The sequence below is a fragment of the Psammomys obesus genome, unplaced genomic scaffold (assembly GCF_907164565.1).
Source record: "Psammomys obesus unplaced genomic scaffold, mPsaObe1.curated_primary_1811, whole genome shotgun sequence".
In the NCBI taxonomy this organism is placed as follows: Eukaryota; Metazoa; Chordata; class Mammalia; order Rodentia; family Muridae; genus Psammomys; species Psammomys obesus.
Genome location: NW_026596051.1, coordinates 26,866,885 through 26,893,816, shown reverse-complemented (window position 1 = coordinate 26,893,816; position 26,932 = coordinate 26,866,885). Strand labels below are relative to the sequence as shown.

Genomic DNA, 26,932 nt, shown 5'->3' with positions numbered 1-26,932 from the left:
GCCAAAAGTTGGCACTGAACTGAGTATAAGCATAGTTTTCTCTAGTATTAGCATTTCTCTTTCACAGTGCAGCACACAGGGCCTTCTTTTTCTTTTGTTATAGTTCTAGAAAGTTCTTAGCCCATAGTTTTACTCTCTGTGGATGAGATTATACCATAGCCTTTAAGACTGAGCAGTAGCATTTCTATCTTGTATCTGCTTCACCCTGTGACTTAGCTGTAATACACTGCTGTGAAGGGAAGGCAGGATACCTGTGGTGCACAGTGACCCTGCCTGCCCTATGCCAAGCAATAATGGAGAAATGATAGCATTTCTCCCCATGAAGCCTTATCTTCCCCCATTTCACTCCAGGCATCAATCCTGCAAAGACATTATTAGCCTCATGTATAGAGGGGTGTGTGTGTGTGTGAGAGAGAGAGAGTAGTTACCTAGAACATACTGCTTAAGCAAAATAAGCAAGTCATATGATGTGAGACAGCTGGAGCTACAGATTCATTCCAGCGCTGACAAAAGTAAGCTCTTTAAGGCATACTTTTCAGACCCTGGGCTAAACCTGCTTCTGTCTTCCTGAGTGTTTTTTGGGGTTCATTTTGACTGTTCCTGCTTGGTAATGCTTCTGTACTACATTTTTTAGAAAAATCACAGAGTAAGCCCAGAAATGAGTTTGAAAACTTTTGGCCTCCTACAGAGTCAGAAGGTATTGGTCAGGCAAGAAGTTTGGAGAGGTAGTTGAGGAGCTGGCCTTGGGGGAAGCATGGCATTCCAGGAAGAGATGAGGTCAGTCATCCCCACCTCAGCTTCTTAACTCAACTGCTGCAGAATGGAACGGATTGAAGCTGTTTGGCCTTGCAGTCCTCTGCTGATACAAACCATGTAGAAGAATTTACATTGTAGAAGCAAAAGCAATGTGGACAAGTGGATCCGCCCTAGGTCAGGAAGGTTTCTCTTTGTGTGGCTATTGACTTCATGGCATTGGGAAACTTCCACATAGCAGGGGTCAACTTCCATGGGGAGAAGTAGCCTGCTTCTGCCCCATCTCGGGGCCCACCCAAGTAGGAGGCAGCTGACCTGTGTCTACATGGCTGCCCTGGCAGACTCATGGGCTGAACACAGTGCTTTCCAGGGCTCTGGGCTACCTTTGGACTGCTGGAATATGTAGTCGATAGAATCTTCACAATCCTCCTCTCTCTAACGTCCAGGCATGTAGCACCATGAGACCCAAGACTAGTTAGAAAGGTATGCTTCTGGCTTCTCTGGTTCTCAGTAACCATTCCTTCAGTATTCCGGTGGCATTTTTAGTATGCAACAACAGTATTCCCCAACAACACCCTCCAGTTATTTGAGTACCCCTCTCCTCTAGTCACAGACCTGTAGACTGTAACATTCTCTTTTTGTTTTCTATGCATATTAACTATGGCCCCAGCTCACCTGTGAGTTCTTGATAAACATTGTTCTTTTTGTTTTGTGTCATTTTCTGTTTTCTGTAGAGCTTTCATTATTGAGGTTCCTCAGTGCTGAATTAACAAGAGGTTACTTCCTCGAACATAACGAGGCCAAGTATACAGAACGAAGAGAAAGAGTGTACACTTGTATGCGAATACCAAGAGAATTGGAAAAGGTATACTTTTTTTCATTTCCAAATATGTCAAAGTGTTAATTATAAAAAAAAAATGTAAACAGCTTCCGTTGACTTTTTTTTAATACACTAGAAGTAATATGGTAAGTAATTAAGTATGCTTGGAGATATAGGATTGCTTCGAAGAAAGAGGCTTGTAATAGCTGGTTTTAGTATGAGGGAAATGTTGCTGAATTTCTTCACATCTTCCCTTTGCTACTTACTAAACTTAACATATTTGCCTCTTATCCAAACAGCTTCATGCCAGGACTTACCCTCCAGCTCTGAGCATTACTTCACCTGTGTTTTTAGAGTAGCACTTTCTCTTTTTTTCCACTTAACGTATTTAATTTCAGCCATTTTTGAGGTTTCAATTTCTCAGAATAGCCACATATTTGAAGACCTAAGTGACAGGTGTTCAAGGAATAAGATGACTTGTTTAACTCTTGTCAAAATAAAGGTCCTGTCAAAAAGACACACCAAGTCTCCAGTATCTTGTTGCAAGGTCAATCAGAGGACAGGAAAGCCACTTTTCCTCTAAAGCTTCTGGAGTTAGGAGTCCTGGGAGAGCCTAGATCTTATTACAAGGAAAGATGTATGAGCTAAGTCATGGATTTTTATAGTAGCACAAGACTTGTCAAGTCGAGCTGCTTCCTCAGAACTATGCTTCCTATTAGAGTGGCTGTGGGAAGCTTCACACTTACTGTCTGCATTGTGAAGCAAGAGGTGTGACAGGCAGTAGGAAGCCACCGCCCTGCCCCTGTGACTGAAGAAAAGCATGCAGACAGCCCATTTCAGCCACTGTACTTTATGTCGGTTCTTGGTCGAGTGCCAGCCACTGAAGTTTGAGGGAGTGCAGTGCTGGGGCAGGATTTAGAAGACTGCTGAGGAGGGAGCAGTGGCCCTGCTGGCTACAGGTCTTCTAGGATTATAGAATGCTTCAGTAGAAGGCGATGCTTGTCAGTTGAGTGCTCATGTCGAAGCAGGACCTCATTTAAAGCCTGGGAGGCTATTTGGCATTCAAGGTAATCTAAGTGATTGTACTGCTTCCCTTTTAATGAACACATAATACTTTAGGGGTTGCTTTCTTGGTATATGCTGTATTTTTGCATAGTCATCTGGAAAAGATAATTGAAAATCAGAGAGCTCTGTGCTTCTCTGAAGTCTGCAAGGACTACAAAACACTGCTGTTCATGCTTTAAATAGAAAATTAGCTGTTTTACTAAACCTGTAGACTAATGTGGAAAAAAATAATCCCAGGAACTGCATGAAAAGTCAATAGACCAACAACTTCATACTTGGCGTTGTCTTTTGTTTCAAACAGTGCTTCCAACTTTTCATTAATACTGCTTTTCAAACTTCTTCCCTGGTATAAGGCACTGACATTTTAGAGTACTTCCTTCGTCTGGGTGGGGGTGAATTTCTTTTTCTTCTGTTTTTCACACAAATGTTCCAGTCCTACCCAGGTCTGGGACTCTTCCACTGTCTGCTGCTGAGTGCTTGCGGTCCACTTTAGAAGTGTCTGTCTGTCTGCCATAAAACCGAGGAGAGTGGCCTTCTCTAGGGGATAAATCGAGAGGTAGAGCAGTGCAGTGGCTCTCTAGCAAGCTGCCACTGCTGGCTTCACATACCAAGTCTGCAGCTTTTAACTGTGATTCCTGTGCTAGGGCCTCCTGCTTGTGAATCAATTACCTATCAAACCCTAGAGAAGTATTTTAAAATCTTTAACAGCCTTAACTTTAGTCCTGCCATGGAACAAGATGAATTTCTTTCTCCAGGTTTCATACCTAAGCTTTCAGGACACAACACGAGGTGCTTGGGGAGAAACTTGGTTCCAAGGTTTCCCTGTGTCCCTTCTTTATCTCCTGCTTTCCTTTCATTAGACATGACTTTAGCAACCCTGCAAGAGGTGATTGTCTGTCAGCCTTTCTCAAATTGCTAACCACAGGTTAAAAGAAACCCTAGGGAAGGTGTGTTCCCTCTTGTTAACCGGGTTCTCTCGGGGGAAACCTGATCTTGTTCATGGAGGACTTACCAGACAAGCACACTAGATAACATGGCCTGCAGTTGGTTCATAGTTCACAGGTTTTAGAGGTTAGCTTCAGTAAGATGCAACTGGAGCCTGGTTGAGGACCATGTCTTCTGCCCTGGGTGGCAGCTTCTATGCTGACTTCCAAACTGAGTTCACTTTCCTCCCATATTTTGTTGGGCACAGGTTCTAGGGAATGATTTACTATGTGTCATATATGCAAATTATCTCTCATCCAATGGCTAATTTTGTTGTCTCTGTGCATCTAAAATTTTAATAAATAATTTTATAAAAATTAAAATTTTATAAAAAAATAAAATTGCAAAAACTGCTCACATAGCATTTTCTAAAATTCCCTGATCAGTTTATATGCTGATTTAAGGAGGTAAACATCACATACTTATTGATTGAGTTGTTATGTCTTAAGTCCTTATAGTATATCTTAGGCATTTGTAGCATATATAAATATAAAACTCAGATTTTAGCATAGTGGAAAGTATTGAATTATAATAGAAGATACAGAATGGTAAGTGCCATTAAGCAATGTAAGTAACATGCTGCTAAGAATTTCCAGAGGGAAAGTCTGCTGAAAAGATGAGCTGCAGAAGAAGACAAGGGCACGGCCTGTGAAAGAAATGTGTGGCAAAGGCAGGAGAAGAAAGGGGTAGACTGTGACCAAGCATCATAGGGCATGTGCGTGTGCACCAGGTAGTATAGGTGAAGGTGCTGGAAAGATTCAGAAATGGGCACTTGGTTGAGAACAAGGAGCCACAAGAACTGCAAGATGGGCTGGGTCTACACTGTGTCTAACATTCAAGCTAAAGAGTTGAAAATGTAGGCTTCGGGATGAGACTACCCAGGGTGTACTCCTCAGGAGTGCTGTAGCTGTGTGTAACAGAAAATGAGGCTAGTAGAGATTACTAGATCGCAGATTTCTCTCCTTTCTTTTGAGCAAATGTAATCAAAGGTCTCAATTGGTCCAGCAGGCTAGTGACCTGCTGTGACTCTAAGACCTTGTTCCACCCAGTCTTGGGCACTTAGCTTTTGGCCCTCCTGTTTAATGCTGTTAAATAGAAAGTTGACAAGTTATTAAATCTGCATTATAATCAGAAAAAAAGGAGGGGTCAGTAATGTCACCTTTTGCTGCCCTTCATAGAGACTTAAAGCTTTCCCAGAGCTCTCAAAACTCCCACTTGTGTCTTGCTGACTAAATAAATACATGGCCACCCCCAACTGTAGCACAGGAGACTAGGATAATGAGTGTTGAGCTTTAGCAACAGAGAAATGGATTATGAACAGTTACTGAGTGAGCCCCAGAGCTCTGCTTCTGAAATACTAGGACAGCAACAGTCAGTGCAGACCGAAAATGAGCAAAGTAAGTGCACAACTTTTCCTTATGTTATTACTTTCTCTTTTATTTGCCTCTCATGTCATTATTTCTCGAGTTGGACATATATTGGTTACAATATATAAGTTGGACAGATACAGGTTATAATAATTATTATTGTGAAACTTTTATAAAAATCACTTGTTTATGAACTTTGCTTATGATCAAAAGCTAAGCTACAAGGAAAATGTATTTTTACCTTGTAATTGCAAGCTTTGGGCAGTCCTTTATTTCACTTTTACCATACTTTGTACATTATAGTTTTTAAATACATTTTATGCAGATTAAGTTCCCCTGTTTGGTGTTAAATGCTGCTACTGTTTTTAGAGAATTTCATCATCAATTATTTATTCATTTATTTATATCATCATATTAAAGATCAAACACAGAGGAGTATGCATAGCTCATAAGGCAAGTTCTCTACAACTGAACCACCCCCAGCATTTTTGTCATCTAAAAACAGATCTCACTAAATTGCCTAGAACTTATTATATAGCCTAGGTTAACCTCAAAATTGAGATTTTTCTGCCTACAACACATCTCACAAATTTTTATGAACCTTAACTTTATTAAGTTGAAGGTTACAAATAATGATATTTATGTGTTGGTCAAATTTTTGACACTGACATAAACTTGCTCATACTATTTCAGAACTTTAAGTGCATAGGCCTTGACTCTTGCTTCTGAGCTACTGATGAGGCAGAACCTAGTGATGAGAGTGGGTGTCAGAGTCATAACCTACCTCCTCCCTATTCTCAGTTTCCTAAAATTCTCAGGGTCTCCCAAAACAGTGGCATCAACTGGGAGCCAAATGGTCACCACATAAGCCTGTTGTAGACTCTTTATATTCATGCACAAGATATGTGGCGTTTTGATATTAGTTGTGATATTACTAAGCATGAACTGTTAACCAAAAGGGAGAGGGGTTACCAGAACCTAAAAGCATGTGGCTCGGCATCATGAGGCATTACCTGCTCATCAGAGTCTCCTTAAGACTTTACTTTCTTCCTCTAAGATGAAAGGGTTGACAGAGTCATCTCAAGAGGCCTGATAACTATATGAACCTGTCTTAGTTACTTTTCTACTGCTGCAGAAAACCATGACCATGAGCAAGACAACTTATAAATGAAACCATTTAATTGAGGCTTGCCTATAATTTCAGAGGATTAGTCTGTCACCATCACGATGGCCCCGGGCAGGCAGGCAGGCATGGCACTGGAGACCTTATGTCTTACCTGCAAGTTGGAGGCCAAGACAGAGAGACTTGAAATTTCACCCCCAGGGAACACCGCCTCCACAAGGCCACATGCCCTAATCCTTCCCAAAACAGTTCCAGCAACTAGGCACTAAGCATTCAAACGAGCCTGTGTAGGCGTTCTCATTCTGACCACCATAGCCCCTTTTATGAGTTTGCTTCCAAGGAACAGAGAAAGCAGGTGGTGACAAAAATTCCAAGAAAGGGAAGGTTTCAGTATCTAGTAGGAGAACTTCTTTCCCTTTTTTGAGGGTAAGCAGGTTAACGTTTAAATAGAATGATTCAAAGGTTCATTTTATAGTAGTGAACTTAACTAACATCATGTAAAGCTGTTGTTTTATCACAAGGCATATGAAAAGAACACATAGTAGTAGCTATTCTTTCCCATTATTTCGGTGAAAACAGTTCTCAATTTCATTGTCAGTGACGTCTCAGTTACCATCTTGGTTTCTAATTCCATGAGAATGCATTTATAGAAACATCCTTCTAAATCCGTCTTGAAACAGCCTTTCTTTTTCTGGGACTCAACCTTGCCAAGACCCCTACTTATAGACCTACTGGGAAGAAGGCAGGTTCACACAAGCTGACTGGATTTCAGCACTTTTGTGGACCTTCCTCTCATTCTCTTCAGGGGTTATATCTCTGCCTAGGCAATGATGACAACACCAGCAGCCCCCTTCAGAAATAAGGCTTGATATCATGGGACACAGCCAGTGAATTCTCAGCTACCTTGCATTGTGAAGTTGCTGTTCCCTGCTAGGTACATAATATCATCCAGCAAATTAAGAGACAACTGTTTGTAAACGTACAACTTGGAGGCCATTTGTCAGAAACTTGTTTCTGTCTTCATGGCTTTGGATGTCTTATGTCACACCATTATGATCCCTTACTCAGGCCATTTTGACTCTTAACCGCCCTGATTATTTATTGCTAGCCTAATGAGGCTGGTCTCTTCCTGAAAAGTAGATCTAAGCCTAAAAGATGTATTGTCAATCATACATCGGCTGCCTTCTCCTGCAAGAGCTGTGAAGGCCTCAAGTATTAGAGTAACTTTCACCCTGTTAGAAGTCTTTAAGAACACACTCACTGTCCTGAATCTGGTCAGCCTCTTAGCAGGACCCTCTCTATCTTGTCTGTCCCTTTGAGAGAAACAAGTAGTAATCTGACCTTGTGTGTTGTAAAGCATGCTAACTAAGTTAGCATAAGTGGGGTGCCTAGGATATCAATTCTTCAGTTTATTTACCTTTTAAGAAATATGTCTACTGTTAAATGTGCACCAGATATAGATTATGATTGTGATGCACTGATTGAGATTCCTTTGCTTTCTGTGGTTACAGATGTGTATATAAACTCACCCATCACAGAAGAACCTGACTCAGCAGTCCTTTTGTTGACCATCTCCTAGAGTATAGACTTCTTAGGGACATGAATTTTTGAGTTCAGGTACATAAAAATTATTTGCTCTACAGATGTCCTTGTATATGCAGCAATTACTGTCAAAGTCAGATTCCTTCATGTGCGCTTGTGGAAAACTGCTGGATTTAAGAAGGTGAACTCCTTAGCTATTAAGTGAAGATGGAATTATCCCTTTTATATAACTGCATCCACAGCTTACACCTCCCCTCCCCCACACACACACAGTGCACCAAGCACTTTTTTCTGGTCCTCTTTACTCTGCCTGGCAAGGTCTAGTCTGAGTGCCGTCTCCTTTGAAAAGCTTTCCTGACTGTCTCATATGTCTCTATGTATCCCACAAACTCTCCACATAAGCCTGATCCTTCCCTGTGGTTTCCAAAATAATTACTTTAGAATTTAATTTTACTCAGTTGTCAAAATATCTGCCTAAACAAAGCTCTACAGTGTTTGGTTAAGGAAGGATGAAGGAATAAACTAAAGAGTGACCTGGCCCAGGGAATGTATTCACCTCATATCTTACTTCCCTGGGAAAACACATGCAACTGAATGCAAAGACGTAAAACCCAGAACTTCTGCGTGTTTGGTTTCTTTTGATGTATTGTCTTTTCACTCTGCTCTTAGGGGTCATTTTTCTACTGTATTTTTAGTTTTTTTTCTTTTTATCTTCTATGCAAGTGCAAGCAGATAACATGTTAGTTGTAAAGGCCTTCCATGTAGAGGTGAGACATAGGTAAAGAGTCCCCATTCTATAAGATAAGCAAGGTGAAGTGGGACAATAGCAGGAACATGGGGAGAGAGTGACAGGGATCCAGGATTTGATGTACATGCTGTGACTAGCCACAAATCAACAGACGGGGCCTGAAGGTTGTACTCGGAACAACAATGCGGTGGTCCCAGCATTGCATTTGTTTTGAAATTTGAAGCAAATGTTCAAGGGGAACAGAACTTTTGTGTCTCAGGGAAAAAAACAAAAAAAGCTGTATATGTCATCAGCATCAGTACTGTGCAGTCATACCTTGTGTTCTGGAGAAGGATATCTGCATTCATAGTTATGAATGGCTAAATAGTTTACAGTTATCTAGTCTAAATAAAAAGGAAATAGAAATCACCCGCCTTCTCAAAATGCCAACTGAGAAAGATTTGAACATGTACGTTATTCTTGTTGATGTGTTCTCAAAGCTTTTCATTTGTAGTATTTTTTAAAGCTAGCAGCTGGTCTAAATATGTGATTCATTAAATTCTTGCATTTTTTTCAAATACTGTAAGCAGATTGCGAAGTAAGTTAGCCAAAAGAAAACCTACCTTAGCTCATGAAACAAGTATAAATAATGGAAATGCTCTGCTAGAACTGCATGAAAGATTGAGAGCAGGACCTCTGGTCTGACCAGACAGACTTGCTAGTTCCCTTGCTAATGCATATCCTTGGGCCAGCATTCACCTTCACATCCATGGCTTCCTAATGTGTCAAGCGGAAGTAATCCTTTCCTCACAGAGATGCTAGGAGCCTAAGTGCTGCAGACACACTGGCAAGGGACCACAGCATCCTGAGTCACCGTGTGCCTGAAATACAAATTACATTCTGCACAGGGCTAGGCTCACATTCCACACATCTCCAGCTTCTTTACTTCATGCATTCAGAAGACTGCTGCTTAGGAGAAAGTGTGATGCCAGAATGGTAAGGACTGTCCTTTTTCCACAGTTCCAAATTAATGGGCCTTTCTGTTGCTTTCCCTTAGTATTTGTATTCTCACATTTGTGAATACTTACCCTCACTCAGTTGAAAGGGCTTTAAATTGCAGCCACTTGCTTTTTCTTTGTCGTGAGGTCTGTTGCCAGCATCACTGGTCCAATCACAGGGCCTGCACAGTGTTTGAAAGATACTGCCTATCTAGGAGATTCATGTGACCTTGAAATGTGAAAGGAAGGCTATTAGACTGTGTAACTTCTGTGCACCATGGTGGATACCAAAACAAAGTAGGCTGAGCTACAAGGAGTTTTCTTCTTCCCTGTCTTTATTGTCTACTTTGTAGTCTCGCCAGCACTTCGAGGCCCTGGACGCCTTCTCCCTATCCCCTCTGCCAGGTCGTCTCTTCTGCTCAGCCCACATTCTGTGTATGGCACATGCTTATATCCTCAGAAGTTATTTCAGTCCTTTTTCTAACTCTCTTCAGGGTAGTTTGGCCTTTGGACCTTCCCTGTTCCTGTACAATTGGATCTACCATGGCAGCTTAGCCCTGCATTGATAGGACTACTTCCCTCACTGATAGTCTCAAGCTTCCTAAGGGTGGGAGTCACATCCTGTTTCCTGATATCTTTTGTACCTGCTGAGCTGAACATGTTAGCATGCCCACACCCACAGTGTCAGGGCTGTTGGCTAAAGGAATACAGTGTTTGTTCCAGTATGAGTTCATGAGGAGATAAGCACACACTCCTCTTTCTAGCATTTTGTGTTCTCATGTAGACATACCTAAGATTCTGGAATCTGCAGACAGGAAAGACTTATCGAGGGCAGGAGTCATCAATAAGGACTACTATTCAGTCTTTAGTACTCCTTTGCATAACTTGAAAACATGGATAGAAACTAGCACTTTACACCAACAACAGAATCAGGGTGACTGTCATGGAGGGAACACTTAAAACTAGACTTTCACATGACAGGTTAACATTGTGCTTTCATTGTTGTTCATGAGTCTAGAGCATTGAAAAAGGCTGTATATACAGATTTAAAGATCTGGCATAACTATAGTGTATTTTTTAGAATTTTTTATTTGCCAAAAATTAATAAAATATGGGCTTTAATTTAAGTACGTATAGATTTGTTGGCTGAGGTACAATAAAAATGTATTCCATATTGGACAATTTAAGCAGCAGGGATACAGAGGGGGAGGACGACATCCGTGAGTTAACAGATAAGTGGTTTCTCCTGAAGCCTTCTCCATGACCTTCTCAGAGGTCCTCACCTAGTCATTCCTCTGCATATCTATGTCCAAGTCCCCTCTCTTATACAACTGTCAGTGTGGCCACTAAGACTGTGGCTAACCACTAACATCTCTAGGGTAGCAGGCATGTTGGAGCAGGGCCTATTGTAATGACCCTGTCACTTAACTCACCTCTTTAAAGATCCACGTCCTGAAGGTTAGAACGTTCTCATGAGTTCTGTGAGGAACTGTTCTGCTTATAGCAGTGTGAATTTAGTTAATACTTGCAGGCAGGACAGTTTATTGCCTAAAGCTATGTAGAGTATCATGGTTACTCTACATACTCTACTCTAAGAATAGAGACCATTCTTTTGTGTGAGGCACACAGGAAGTCAGCACTGTTGGAATAGCAGTTTGGTAAACTAGATCCAGTTATTTCAAGCAATGAGAAGATGTCACCCTCCTCTTATGAAGTATCCTGTTAAATTTATTGAGTGAAAATAAAAGTATAAATCAGTAAGAAATAAGGGAGAAATTTAAAAAATAGTAGTTAGTTCTGCAGAATGAGGCCTTCCAAGTATAGCAGCTATCTTTATACACAAGATCATATTAAACAATCTCCAAAAACTGTTTTCAAATTAAAACTGTGTATATAAAGATTGAAATAGGGAGGAATGGGGTTAAAGGTGTAAGAAGCTTGTTGGACAGATTTTTCTTAGTCTCTGATGTTTTAAGAAGTACTGGAAGACACATCAGTTGAGTCGGAGCAACTCATCTTTTGAGTAGTTGATTTCTGTGGACAACAAATGGGAAACTCTGGGAAGAGTAACAAAAGACTAATGTTTCCTGTTTCTTAAGCCAAGTCATCGGGAATTAAGTTCTCATAAAGTTCAGAAATCCTGAATGTTTGAAATTTGTATCTACTCCTATTTAAAGAGTATTTCTCTCTCCTTTTTTTTTTCTTTCTTTCCCATTGTAGCTCATGTTTTTTGGAATTTTCCTGTGCCTCGATGCCTTCCTGTATGTGTTCACCCTGCTTCCCTTAAGAGTCTTTCTGGCACTATTCAGGCTCTTCACTCTCCCTTGCTATGGCTTACGGTAAGTTTAGATCTTTGACTATTTCTAGTGTCTAAACATTTCATTACTTTTCTAACTTGTCAAGCTGCTAGAATACGGATGATTCATATAGTTTCATCACACTTTGATTTTAATGCATACACTGCTTAGCTATTTAATTTATTTTATATAATATTATGTATTTTATATATGCATTTTTTCCAGAGAGGTTTTGAACCAAAACTTTCCTTTAGCCAGTAAACCGACACTGATACCAAGTGCTGTGTGGCTGAGTAGAAGAACAACAGGACTAGAAGCAGGAACTGACTGACCATGCTCTTAGCCCATTGTACAAGGATTGTGAGGCCTCCTGGGCTTCAGGTATGAGAGGTTCAGGCTCTAGGCTTCGGAGGTGGGCATCAGAATCTCCTAAGGAGCCCTGATGCAGGATGATTCCTCTACTTCACTGTTTCCCATCTGTCCAAAGAGGATATTGCGAGCTCACTACCTGGCCCCCCAAACCTGGAAGTAACAAAGAGCATGTCAGTGGAGTGTATAACCCCAGCACCCCATAGTGCCACAGGGAGTCTTGCCTACAGCCCCCACAATGCCAGCATAGTGCCTGCCTACAGTGCCCAGTAAGAAATACCAGTTTCTTTCACTTCTGCTCTACCAAGCAGAAAGGTAGAAGGTGGAATGTTAAGCCCACTTTAACATTAAGTGGAATGAAGCTTAATGTGCATTTGTTCTTTAGTTGAACAAGAAGTTTGATTTTAGAGTTTTCCTTCTTTCTCAACTCTGTGTAGTCACCCTTTAGAAATTACTGCTTAGCTTTAGCATAGTTGTTTGAGTTACAGTTCTAACACATGTGACTTTTGTAAATTTTTTAAAACATTTTTTTTTCATTTTGAAATGCTGAAATGGACAATAATTTGTGAAACTTTCTTTAATTATAATGAATATTCAGTGGAACATAATAATTGGAATTATAGTTTTATCAATGAAGTTGAATTTAAAAATTACCAGTCCATATTCAAAATTGTAAGTTTTGTTTAAAAACCTAAAGTCACAAAGTGTTTTTTTGAAGTAAAAAATGAGCCTATATTTAATAATAAATACAGTCCTTTAAAATAAGCCTTAACCCATTTTGATAAGGAAGAAATGCTTCTAATAGAAATAGGTGGCAAAAGGAATAAAAATTACTATTAGCAAGATTGCAGAGAATAAAACAATTGTTAGGAACTCAGCTTACCTCAGTGTTATGTAAGTTATTATTTGTGTCTGTAATCTTTCTCATCTTCCAGAATATGAATTATGCTGTGTGTTTTATTAGTCATAACTTGAACCAGCAGGGGAGGTCTTTTTAGGCATTTAAGTACCAGCTTTAGGATCTGTTAGGTATTCCTTTGTACTGTACTTTGAGGAGAGTTTTTAAGAAGGAGTGTTCTCATTAGTCAGTGTTCTCAAAGACCTCTGTGGCATGGCGCTGTACTGCCACACTTCATGTGCTGGTTTCTATATTGAGAACTCAGTGAGTTCATGACATTTCAGTTACTTTTTCAGAAGATGGGGAAAAGCAGTAAAGTGCTACCGATCGAAAATCTCCATGTGTGGCTGCATAAAGAGGGAGATACAGGGAAATTAGATTAATCCAGTGCAACAGCCTAACGTAAAGTAACTGGGATCTCCCAGGGATTTTCACAGGCACTTTGTGAGCTAGATCACATCTTCGTTATTCCTCGATCAGCAGTGCTAAGCAGGTTGTAGTCTACCCATGGCATGTTCTGATCAGCTGTTGGCACCTGGGAGAAAGCACTAACGAGGGTTATAACCTAGAGATTCTTCCTTCTGGGTTTTGTTTGTTTGTTTTCTATGTGATTAGCAGATGGTAAAATACACTGCCTGATAATGGCTTGTCAGTGTCCTCAAGAGTCTCTTGAGGATGAAAGTCATCTTATTTGAAGGCATATCGTGTTCTTGAGGCATCTTATACTATTTTATGCTCAAAGTCATTTCTGTGTTTCTCTGTCACTTGGGGAAGCCAGACATGTAAATAGCCTTTCCATTCTGAATATTAAGAGGTATGCAAAATATAGGAATTCTGAAATCATCTACTCCAGTTTGCTTCACATAAATGATTGTTGCTTCCTGTAGCCAACCTTTTTTTTTTATATAACAGTTTAAGTTTTTTAGCACAAAGAGGTGATTACTTTAAAATTTTAATTTGAAGCATTTTTCAATCTAAATAACTTCAGTCACTTTGGAAAAGTGCTTTCTATTTCCATGGTTTTATAGCTAAGAGGACTCTAGGGGGCAGCCTGTTATAAACAATTTCTAATAATCCATTTGCAATGTAGGTTAACTGAAAAGTTACATTTCATGCTATCACTCATATTTATATTATAAATGAAATATAAGAATACAATTAAAATTGTGCAGCCAAATATCAACCATCTTGTTTCCCCTATATGAAAGCATTATTACAGAAAATATGAAGTGCTACTTTTAATGTCTTAGTGCCTGCCGTGTTCTGTATCTGAGTAAGCAGCGTGTGTGTGAGCCACGAATTACTTTCTGTGAACACTGAAGGCAGTGTCTCTGTGTTTTTGTTTTTTTTTTTTTTTATTGTTTGTTTTTTTAAGCATGGAACTGAAAATATACTGTGAAAATGACTCTAAACAAAACTCCTGTTAATGTCATGCTCAGGACTTGTCTGATGTTTCTGGAATACCCAAATACACGTTATTTTTTACAGAACTATACAGAAATAGCTAATTTCTGCTTTCTTACAGTTTCTTTCCAGTGTTCTCTACTTCTTTTAAAGATGATTTCATTTGTTTGCCTATAGCTGCTTTACATTACATCTTTTTCAGCAAGCAAAAAGTGCTCTTTCCTTCAGTCTGACTTGAAACCTGCAAAGAAGTTGATTGTATGCTTTTCCCAGCCGTTACAATTTTCATCTCCTCTGTTTTAATCTTTTGTCAAAAAAAAATTATCTTCCTAGTCTCTTTGTTATTTTTCTTTCCTAAAAAGAGAAGAAAACTGTTAATTAGATCCTGACATGGAGACAGTAACTGCCTGCAAGAGAACCAGTAGTAACAGGACAGACACCATTACCTTTTGTCATCCCTGAGTGAATGCTTTCTTCTCTGTCTGGAGTTCTCTTGGGTATAGCATCTCTGAGGCTTTTTAAAGCAAACCAGAGTTTCGGCGTTGAACTTATTCCTAGATCTTCTGCTATCTTGATATGTTTTCAGCTTTGGTTTGAGGTTTGGGGTTTGCTGAGACGCTGACTTTAACAAAGGATGATAACCAGGACAGTTTTGTAGCCTAGTCAGTAACTCAGTCCTCATCCTGACTCCCCAGGTATCAGACCATTTTGCCAACTTTTAAACAGCTTAAAATTGTTTTCCTTTGGAGATACTGGCAGAATGTTACTGTGAGTCGATGGTGGAGTGCACTATTTGTAAAGGATGCTGCCCTGCTCCTGTAGAAAGTGTATACCACTTCTCATTGATCACAGAAAGACTTGGTCGACTGTGTTTCTGATGAATTAGCAGTCTTAGCCCCTTCTGCCCAGTGTTTAATGAGGAAGAAAGGAAAACAGGCAGACAAGAAGACAGGAAGGCAAGCAGGCATCCATCTAGGGTCATAGAAAGTAGGTTCTTACTCAATAGGGTAAGATAGCTTCATTTAAGAGAAAATTGGGATGATGTTTTCAGTAATTGAAGACATAGAAACAGAATTAGGTTGTGATTCATTATATGAGTTATCTAGGCTTGATAGATATCAAATATCCTTCCAAATTAATCTGCAGTATATATATATATATATATATATATATATATATATATATATATATATATATATATATATTTAAAAATCCAAGTATATGGTTAATTTAAGTAGTATCAGTGTCAATATTGTCTCTTTCTGAAATTTCCATTATTTTATGCTTTAGAATTTTCTCACACTTAAGTTACACATTGAGATTACAGAGGAAAATGGTAAATCTAGAACAAGAACTGACAGCTCTTAGTAAAGAAAGCACTGCTGAGCATTCTCCGATGCTAAGAAAGTTGAGAATTTGGAATAATGCTGGGTGTTTTTCTTTTAATATTAGAGTTAATAAAATTCAGGCAAGCAAATGTTCTTCTGATCCCTTGTCATGGTCTTAGACATAACTCCTATTGAAGACTTCATTGACATCTCTTTTTTTTTTTTTTTCTTGTTTTTGGAAAGGAGAGTATCTCGTTTGAGAGTTGACATCGTAGGAAAGTTCTTACCTCCCAAAAGAACTAATGCATTTCAAATTCTTGAGTTTCTTAACCTGATGGGTTTCTTCCATGTACCTTACCTCTTTAAATATAACTGTGCTCAAATTAACTTTATACAGTCTAAATAGGCTTATCTTTTTTCACACAAAATAAAGCCTTTGATTCTGGCCTCAGTAACTAATGCCACCACAAGAGCATGTAGGGAGAGCTCTTAGTATCTTTGTTGGGGAAGCAGGTGTGTCCTTTATTCCCTCTTACCAGGGCTGATAGTGTGTACACCAGTGGAGAGCAGCATACTTTTAGTAGAAAGCCTTCACAGCATCAGGTGTTGTCGTTCCATGTCCCCACCATGACGCTCTAAGTAGCGTAGCAACATTACAGCCTTCTTTCTTTCTTTCTCTCTTGTAAATCAGAGCGAAGGGAGGAGCACTTTCACTTCCTTTATAGGATGGAGTGTGGTGGCACAGGGACTCCTTGTGGTGAGTAAACCCTGATTTTCCTTTTATACTCTTGGCCAAATTGACCTCAGCACAAAAGCAAAAACTCCAGCATAAACCGCATAACCATTTGAAGATGCAAATGCACTGTGGAAAATGTGGTTCCCATCCTTCAGTACAATCCTCACTTGGTCTTAAGCCTTGCTCACATTTATCCCAGTGTTTCACCATACTGTCACCCATGAAAATCACCTGAGAATCTCTAATGACTTGTGTGAGTCTCTGGCAGCAAACAGTTCAGTCCTTACCCTAGGGATCAGCCCATCTCCCTTGTTCCTAGAAGCACCTTTGATTTAGTGTTATTCCAAACACAAGAAAAGATGTTAGCCATTGAGTATAAAATGTTAAGTATTTTTTTTTTTTTTACTGTGTGTCAGCAAAACTTGAAAACTATTCAGAAGCATCATGATCTTATTGCAGTTTACTGTGAGATATAAAGGGACTTCTCTTAAAAATGTGAGCCACGTGAAATACATATTTTTAAAACTTTAGTAGTATGTGCCCTCTCCACCCCTCACTTATGCCTGATTCACAGTGAGATGAGTCATGTTAGTAACCCCTGGCCTGTCCAAGGCTTGAAATGAACTGCCAGGAGGGTTCCACTTACCTTTGTTGTTGTTGCTTCCTTCTTGATCTTGACTAGTACTGGTTTCACTTCAACAGTAGAGTAGCAAGGGTTGGGGCGCCTCCCAGTGAGCATCTTTCTCTGTTGCATAATTCTACTCCCATAAACCTATGAGCACCTTAAACAGCTTGGAGATGTATAATAGTAAAACGTATAACATGAAATAGTCATTTGTAATAGCTACGAAAGTATAGTGGAAGTATTTGTAGGGATTAAAAGGTAAAATTTAGAGATAAAAGGAATCTTTTTGTATGTGTTGGTGTTTTAACTCGAATATCTTTTAAATTGTGTTAAATATTTTATTTTTATTGTAAATTCTATTGAATATCTTATTTAATCTTGTCTTGCCATGGCATGTAATTAAACCATTAGTCTAAACTAAATTAGATGAATGGGCTTTTTGTTTGGTTTGTTGTTGTTGTTTTTTTGTTTTGTTTTGTTTTGTTTTTTTACTTTGTCTAATATGCTCTTGAGATTTCCAGCTTTTGCTAAAGGAACTGCCCATAACAGCTCATAACTACTTTTTAATAGCCATTGTAACTAGGACTTCAGCCTGAAAGATTATGTAGGTACCCATTCTAGGTTGATTGGCAGCACTATAGATAAGCTTCTTGTGGAGCTTATAATGCTTACTGATAGTCATCTAAAAATATCCTGGCAGAGAAGGAACAAATGCTGTGATTGGTTCATGTTGTCTTAATTAGATAAAGTCATTTGTGAGGTTAGATCTTAGAGAAGCTGTGATGCATACAGCTATCTTGTAAGATGGTACTGTCTTGAGAAGGGTTTTCGTTATTTTGTTTTTGCTACTTTTTTTTTTAATTAATGGGCACATGTGGAAAGATCCTTGCTTATAGGGGTTATAAAGCAACTTTTATGTTGTATTTGACAGTAGTCCCTCACTTTGAAAACCTGTAATCACTGTAGCAGGTAGTTAGGATGTTAAGGCAGTGACAGATAGATAGCTGAGGAACCAGCACATGTATTTTCTTTCCTGTTTTTTTCTACTGTGTATTGTAGAAATAATACAACACACAGGTTTGTATTCTTCAAATACAAGAAGGGGGTTTGTTTCTTCACATAATAATTTTTTTTTTCTAAATGATAAACTATAAATATGAGTTACTGATTCCTCGCAGTTTGGATGTTTATTTAAGTCTTGGAAGTCAATGGTTATAAAGAGCCATGCCTACATTGATGCTGCTCAACATATTCCATGGCCGTCAGTGGGCCAGCACCCATTCATGGCCCAGGAATGCAGGACCATTCAGCACATCTCTTCTAGATACTTGTTAGAAATATTTTTTCTTCACCAGAACCATCGCTCCCAGTCCCAGCTTTGTGTGGAGCGGGCCACAAAATCCCCTGAATCATCATTTGGCCCTTGGCAGAGAAGTGTGCTCTTAGCTGGGTATGTGGGAAGCGGAAGATGAGATGTACCTGCTTTCCACAAAAATGGGCCATAGTTGTTGTGAGGGGGAGGGGATCAGCACTGGAGAAAGGAAAGTCAGGATGGAAGTGGTGTGCTGGGTGCACTTCTGCCCAAAGCTCTAACCTGAGCCACAAAGAAAAATCAGCCAGGATTGCACATCTGGTGGAGGACCAACAAAGCCAGGCCTGTCCAGGCTCACTAGAATGGTTTTCCATTAACCCTTCCTGAGTGTGTCTCTTTTCATACCTGCAGTATCCCATATGGTATCCAAATAGCTCTCCAGACTTACTGGTAACCTGTGGAAACCAAGAATGCAGTTCTGTGACAGGTGCTTTCAGAGCTGGTACCACAGCCTAGTTACAGGAACAGTTTAAAAGACTTACACATTATGTTGCAAAAGCCCTGCTCATGCATGCAGCCTGAGAAGGAACTGAACAGAATAGATAGCCAAGAAACTCCCAAGAGGTAGGTGTGTGGCTCAGAGACTGGGGGGGCCAGGAGCAAATGAGTTAAGCCTATACCCAGCCTGGAGTAGGCACTGCTGGTAAAGATGAAGAGGCCACAGCTCTTTACAGTTGAAAGTGCTATGGGTAAAAAGCTGCCAAAAGAGATGCCTAACATTGATCCAGAGGAATAAGCCTGCAGTAGACTCAAATGTATTTGTTCTTGTCATGAAAATGTTATGGCCAGTAAAACGGAATTCTAAATTTCTTCTTTTCTGTTTGTTTTCTCCATCTTATTGTTTCCTTCCTTAACTTAGACCTAGTTTTTATGCTCTAGTCTCAAATGGAAAAATCAACTTATTTTTTTCTTCACAATTTATTCATTATATATCCCAGTTGAGGCCCCCTCCCTCAACAATCCCAGCCCTACCCTGCCTCCCTCTTCCCCTCATCCTCTTCCCCAAGTCCACTGAAACGAGGAGTTCTCCACTATTGCCATCTGCTCATAGCTTGTTAAGTCTCATCAGGACTGGTTGGATCATTTTCCTCCATGGTCTGGCAAGGCTGCATCATCAGGAGTGAGTGATCAGAGAGCAGTCAACTGAGTTCATGATAGAGGCAGCCCCTGCTACCCTCACTTAGAAATCCACATGGAGACTGAGCTGCCAGTCGGCCACATCTGAGCAGGGGTTCTAGGTCTTCTCCATGCATAGTTCTCTTCCATTAGTGGATCGGTCTCTGCAGGGTCCCCTGAGCTCAGAAAATCAGCTTATTTTTTTAATTCTGAAAAATTCAAGTCATGTTATAAAGAACTAGCTTCTATAATAAAAGAGTTATCCTATAACTAATCCCCCTCAAAAAGTTAAAAAAAAAAAAACAAGAAAAAAAGAAAAGAAAATCAGGAGAAAGGATTCATTGGCAATTTAAATTAATCTTAAATATATTAAAGTCATTCAGAGCTGGACCTAGTAGCACAGGCCTATTGGGGAAGCCAGAGCAAGAAGATTGCAGGTTGAAGGCCTTCCTGTTTGGGCACTAATGAGACTTGTCTCACATTTTTTAAAAGATTATTTTAAAAGGAGATATGGTTCAATTGCAGCGCACTTGGCTAGCTTTAGCAAGGCCCTGGGTTTGATCTTTACCTAGGGCCAGCTCTATTCCTGAGATAACTAAGAAATTATACTGGGTTCTATTTCTCAACAGTGCATCTAGCAAAGATTCAAAGTTGGTCTTGTGTTGTTTTGGTGCTTGTGGACCACAGGCTTTTCAATATGCTGCTAGAAGTGTAAATTGACACAACCCCTACAAAGGCCATATTGACTATTTGTACCAAAATATTAAGTGAATATAACTGCTGTGTACCTAGAATTTTAGGGTTTTATAATACAGATAATTTTTACTTATGAGACATTGTACTAGCTTGTAGTTGGAAAAGACTAGAAATTTATCAGTAATGGATTGGAAAGCTTACAGTATGTTTTCATGAAGGAAACTGCATCCCTGTCAAGATGGGAGAGTCTTTCTGAACCACTCTGAAGTGATCCTGGAGTTAGGCATACCTGTAATACCAGCTTGGCCTTAGACTCTCTGTAACCAGCGGGACTGTTGGTAAATACAGTGGTTGAGGTGCAGATGGCATTGATAGAGCACCCACTGGATGGGCAGTCTGAAGCAGCCACCTTGAGTACAGTGAGGTTTGCCTCCTTCTGAAAGCTGCTGCTTTAAAGCACAGGCAGCAACAGGTATCTAGTCTATCATCTTTATATTCTGTAGACAGCAGAAAGGGTCTGGTTACATGCTCCTTCTGGTAACCATCCTTGTTTTTGAAACATCAGCCTGATGTTCATCATGACCCTGGCATGCTATTTTGTATCCAGTAAAGATGATTTGTTTTGAGAACAAATAGAATAAATCTCCTGTCTCCATTCCTTGTATGTTTCAGGGACAGACGTTTGCTTCAGCCTGCACAGGTGTGTGACATTTTGAAGGGTGTCATTTTGGTAATCTGCTATTTCATGATGCACTATGTTGACTACTCCATGATGTACCACCTGATAAGAGGGCAGTCTGTCATCAAGCTTTATATCATCTACAACATGCTAGAGGTAAGGCCACTTGCTCGCCACATGCTCATTCTGAAGCTGCTGCCTGCAGACTGGCCAGGACCCCAGAGGGAGTTAGAGAAGAGCATTGGCTGTGTCTGCTGTAATGATGCTTCATTCTGGAAGATATTGGTACAGTGCAGATTCTAATTTAGTGGTACCTGAGGGCTGAGCTTTTACTGAGGTGGCACCTGAGTCACTGGTGCTAGGTCATACCTGATGGGAGCAGCTCCTCAAAGCCAGGTATATCCTTCAATTAAGGCAATAGTTCTGAACCGGTCAATAGTTCATGACCCCTTTGGAGGTCAACTGACCCTAGAGGACTCACATATCAGATATCCTGCATATCAAATATTTACTTTACAATTTATAATAGTGGCAAAATTATAGTAATGAATTAGCAAAGAAATAATTTTATGGGTAGGGAGTCCCTACACCATGAGGAACTGTATTAAAAGGTCTCAGCATTAGGAACGCTGAGAAGCGCTAAATTAAAGGAAAGATTACCACTGCTCAATCCTGAAAACATATACTGTCAAATAACAGATTTATTGGAAACCCATATATGCATTGTTCTCTTGGGATTTTTTTTTTTTTTTTGCAAGAATTTTAAGGATTCTGAGTAACTGTTAATTATGTGTGCTTGGTATGCTAAATAGAAACTGCTTTGAACTTTTACATCAAGTTTCCCAATTTTCTCTCAGTTTTATTTTTTGTTTGTTTTATTCTGTTTTGTTTTTGCAAACGGCTAACTCAGTAGAGGCCATCCTGATTCCATGAATGTACTGCAGCTTCAGCATGAGCCAGGGAGTAAGTGCAAGGAAGTATTAAGCAGGACCATAGCTCTTCTTCAGCTTCCCTTCCAGAATTGTAAAACTCGGGTCTTCGACAGTTGGCTTCCTCCTGATCACTAGTAAAATATTGAAATGAGCAATACAAAAACAGGTTTCCACTATTTCTCTCTGCAGGTTGCCGATCGTCTGTTCTCCTCATTTGGGCAAGATATCTTAGATGCTCTCTACTGGACAGCCACAGAGCCTAAAGAAAGAAAAAGAGCACACATTGGAGTAATTCCTCACTTCTTCATGGCTGTTCTCTATGTCTGTATCCTTTTAGACTTCGCAGCCATTACAGCAACCAGTGTGTTTCTACCGTGTTGTATTTGTTTACCTGCCCCTGCATGTAATGGTGCATATGTGTATGAAGATAATTTTAATGTGGCGTACCACCTGAGTAACCAAAGAAAACCAACCCAAACTTACATTGTGTTCACTTCTGAAACTTTGAATCATCATAATGCAGAATGCACGTCTTAGTCTCTTCTTTCATCATTTACCAGAATTTCTTCCATTTATTTTACACCTCTTTGAGGGCCTACTTCTGTTTTTGTTTATTTGATTTGTTGTTGGTGGTGGTTTTGATTTTTTTGTTTGTTTGTTTGGTTTTGAGACATGGTTTCTCTTTGTAGTCCTGGCTGCCTTGGCATGCACTCTCTGGACCAGGATGGCCTTGAACTCAGATCTGCCTGCCTCTGCCTCCCAAGTGCTGGGGTTAAAGGCGTGCACCACCACTGCCTGACAAAAGCTAATTCCTTAGCACTGTGCCAGAGGTACATTTCTAAATAACTGATGTACAGACTTCCTCTCTGATTCTGCTTGTTTCATGTGGAGTACATATATCTTATTAAGTTTATATCAGATAGATATAGGAAATGTGTAACAAAATATTTGTCAGATTTGATTTCCCCCATTTTTAACTTTCAAACTTTCATGATGTGTTAATACTTCTGAAACAGGTGTTTTCCTTGACTTACTGTTAGTTCTGCATGCTATTCTCATCATGGTTCAAGCGACGACTCTCAATGTAGCTTTTAACTCTCACAACAAGTCACTGCTCACCATCATGATGTCTAATAATGTAAGTACAAGGTCGCGCTTTTACCGGAAGTTTAGGAAGGGCAATCACAGTGCATGAGAATACATTCTTGCTTACCTGTTAGTCTAAGAAGCTTTTTGTGGAGAGACTTGATTTTTACAACTGTTAAAGTGACAAAGATGGTGTTTCTATTGCTATTTCAGTTTGTTGAAATTAAAGGAAGTGTTTTCAAGAAGTTTGAAAAGAACAATCTCTTTCAGATGTCAAATAGTGGTAAGTTGTTAGATGCTGCTTGTAGCTCTAATAGTCATTGAAAGTGATTCATTACCATAAACAGTTGTTGAATAACATTTTATAAAAGTAATAGTATTTTAAAACAAAAATTTCAAAGGTTAAAAAGTGGTGTTTTCTAAAACAGATCAATATTTAGTGAGGTATTTTTCACCTAGTAGTGGTAACATGTATCCTCCAAAAATGTTAAATCAAAATGGTTTATTGCCATAAGCATAAGTGCTACATCTTAAAAATTTTTAAGTAAAACATAGAATGTATCACAAGTTGCATAGGAGAACATTTTTAGAGACACACACAAAAATACCATAAGAACAATATATAAATTGAATTCAGAATTTTAAAAAAAATTCCCAGTTCCCCACCCCCAATGGGGATGCAGCCCTGCCAGGCCACAAAGGCTACAGTGCAGCCAGTACTGATGAGACCTGATAGGCTAGAGTCAGATGGAAGGGGAGGAGGATCTCCCCTATCATTGGAGAGGGGCATGGGAGGAGATGAGGGAGAGGGTGGGATTGGGAGGGAATGAAGGAGGGGGCTACAGCTGGGATAGAAAGTGAATAAACTGTAATTAATATAAAAAATAAAAATTTAATTAAAAAAAGAGGACCTGTGTCTGTTAACTCCAGTCCCAGGAGATCCACTGTCCCTTCCAGTCTCTGTGGGTACCACAGGGATGTGGAACATAGACATCAATGCAGGAAAATACTCAGACACATGATATTAAAATAAAGGGAAAATATTTCTAAAAAATAAAAAGGCAGATCGTGTTTATGTTAAGAGAATAAAGTTGAGGATATATAATTTAATGATGCATTTCAGAGGAGCGGTATCTGTGCTCTGCACCTTGAAACAGGTTGGATATATTCCTTACACATGGTGCTGTGTAAGAATTCATACTTTGGTTTCACAGATAGCACAGCATTTGTGCCCACAAAAAGTACAGTTCAGACAGTGGTAAGCTTGGTGGCTTTGGAGGGAAGTTGCCAGCACTGACTGGAAGAGTTTAAGAATTTAGGGAAGGCAAAGACAGGAAAGGTAGCTCAACTAGAGGGGATTTGCAATGGGAAGAAAGTCCAGTCATGTTGTAGAGCAACAACAGGAATTAAAGAAATGAAAATGGTCCCACAGAAGACAGAGGTGAAATTGAGGTGCAGGGTGCTGTCAGGCCGTGTGGAAGCTGTGCTATGTGAGTGACACTTTGTAGCCACAGCTCCCAGCTTGTGCAGACACAGAGATGGCGCCCACTTACTATCACACGTACTTATTTCTTGACTACATGGTATTTTGGACTCCTAGAAAAAACAGCTGAAAAAAAAAAAAGAATTACATAAACTGCCTTAGACATGAGTTTAGTTCTTTATGTTCATTAAATTCATTCCAATTCATCAGCTAGTTATTAACTTAGAGAAAACACCATTGTGAAACCTAATCCCACATACTCACACACAAGAAATTCTCTACATACCACCAAGCAATGCTATCGCAATGTCAGTATTCTCTTAAGTAGAAATTACATACTCATTCCTTATCAGTTTAGATATTTTCTGAAAGCGCATAAGATTTATTTTACCCAATCTTATTATTTTTATTCTGATTCTATCTTTCTTCTATAAAATGAAAACAGTTGTCATGTGTTCCCAAAGACTGTTGAGAACTTTAATAACCCAAGTTACACAGTTCTAAGTTTTTCAAGTTCCTATCCTAGAAATATGTTGGAAAGTGAAGTAATGGCTTGCATTCATGTTTGTGTGTGCATGCATGTGCACACACAGACACCTATACATACATACTATGTGAGCCCTCTGTGTTTGTGAATGGTTATGGCTGTAGGAAATGTGTATTGAACATGTGCACATTGTTTCTTGTTATTGCTCCCTACATAATGTATCATAACAACTATTTTCATTGCTCTTAAGTTGTATCAAAACTAGAGATGAGTTAGAGCATATGCTAGAAGGTGATAGGTTCTTTACAGACACGTAGTAACATTTTACATAAGAGACCTGAGCACTGTGAATTTTAGTATCTAAAAGGGAACCCCATAGGTTCCAAAAACAACAAAAAAAGAAACACTTTTTCACAGATGTTATTATTTTAAATATTTCTCTACTCTATTTTAGCACTTACCATTCAACTCTCTCTTTTAGATATTAAGGAACGATTCACAAATTATGTGCTTTTGCTAATAGTGTGCTTAAGAAACATGGAACAGTTTTCTTGGAATCCAGGTAACTCCCTCTTGAATCAAACATGGTATCCTGTAAATTTGCCTTTAAGACAAATCAAGACTGGGGAGTGGTGGCACAAGTCTTTAATCCCAGCACTTGGGAGACAGAGGCGGGTCGATTCTTTGTGTAGGTCGATTCTCTTGTATATAGTGAGTTCTAGGACAACCAGGGACACAGAAAAAAAACCTGTCTCATAAAACTAAAACAGACAAACAAAATCCCACCCCGCTAATTTCTTTTCCTTTGTGCCTTGGGCAATTAATGACAAAAATACTCTTTTGTATGGGAAGTACATTGTTACATACCAGCATCTCAGTTAAATCTTATAGTAATGAATTATAGATATTTCTATTCTTATTTTCTAGATGAGGATACTAACATTTAGATGCTTAGGAAATTTATATAAGGACACTGCAGGAGATGGCAGTATTTAGTGGAGAGCCCCAGGTGTCTCATAGCTTTGGAGAGTTGTCAGGCTCAGAAAAGCTGCCCTATGTTGCCTATGTGGTAGGTCCCGCCCTCCAGTAGTCCGTGCTGAGTTGTTGTAAGTTATGTGTATTTGGCTGTGAAATAAGAACCTCCGGTTCTTCAAGTCATAGTAACCAAGGAGGAATGAGCTTCAGCACATCTGCTAGGTATTCACTGTCAGACCGAGGCAGCTGTGGCTTTTCTAAAGAACCACTTACCCTAGCCACCTCTCCATGTGTGGACTTCTCGTAGCAGGGGCTCTGATGGACGCTGGCCTGCAAATGACATAGTACTAGGACAGTGCAAACTACTGAATAAGTATTATCCTTTAACTTGGTAAAAACGTGACTCTGGCAGTGAAGGGTATGATTAATAGAATGCTACTTCTCTGCTATGAATTGAAAATACTGGAGTGTTGGAGGTCCCAGACAACTGGGAGCTTGAAATACAGATTCTGTTTATATGAATAGGTCTAATTATCTCTTTCTTCCATGATTCTAGATCATCTATGGGTGTTATTTCCTGATGTCTGTATGGTGATTGCATCAGAAATTGCTGTGGATATTGTAAAGCACGCTTTTATCACCAAATTCAATGATATCACTGCAGATGTATGTATTTCTAGAAATTTCTGTTTAATGTTTCCTTGACTCCTTAATATCATAAAGGTGTATAGACTTTGGTTTATTGTATTTATGAAAAACGAGTTATTAAAATCATACTGGATCTATTTTAAAAATAGAGCTATCAAGACCTTAATAAATTTGTACTCTATTTCCTATTTAAAAATTGGCTTAGCTAGGCATGTGGCACATTCCTTTAATCCCAGCACTCAGGGAGGCATATCACTGTGAGTTCGAGGCCAGCTTCGTCTAAGCGAGCCAAGCGCAGGACAGCCAAGGCTACAAAGAGAAACCCTGTCTTGAAAAACCAATAATAATAATAATAAATAAATAATGAAAAATGAAAGTTGATTTATCTTTTTTTTTTTTTTTTTTTTTTTTTTTTTTTTTTT

The 26,932-nt window shown here is 39.3% G+C and overlaps 1 protein-coding gene across 1 annotated transcript in view; it reads left to right on the top strand.

Moving 5' to 3' along the window:
- Tapt1 (transmembrane anterior posterior transformation 1) overlaps positions 1 to 26,932 on the top strand; it is a 46,520-nt gene that overhangs the window by 6,708 nt on the left and 12,880 nt on the right. The window contains exons 3-10 of the mRNA XM_055624077.1: positions 1,488 to 1,618; positions 11,600 to 11,718; positions 20,893 to 21,055; positions 22,021 to 22,156; positions 22,872 to 22,969; positions 23,131 to 23,200; positions 25,369 to 25,449; positions 26,419 to 26,528. Of these exons, the coding sequence (XP_055480052.1) occupies positions 1,488 to 1,618; positions 11,600 to 11,718; positions 20,893 to 21,055; positions 22,021 to 22,156; positions 22,872 to 22,969; positions 23,131 to 23,200; positions 25,369 to 25,449; positions 26,419 to 26,528 (908 nt within the window). The remainder of the gene's footprint in view (positions 1 to 1,487; positions 1,619 to 11,599; positions 11,719 to 20,892; positions 21,056 to 22,020; positions 22,157 to 22,871; positions 22,970 to 23,130; positions 23,201 to 25,368; positions 25,450 to 26,418; positions 26,529 to 26,932) is intronic.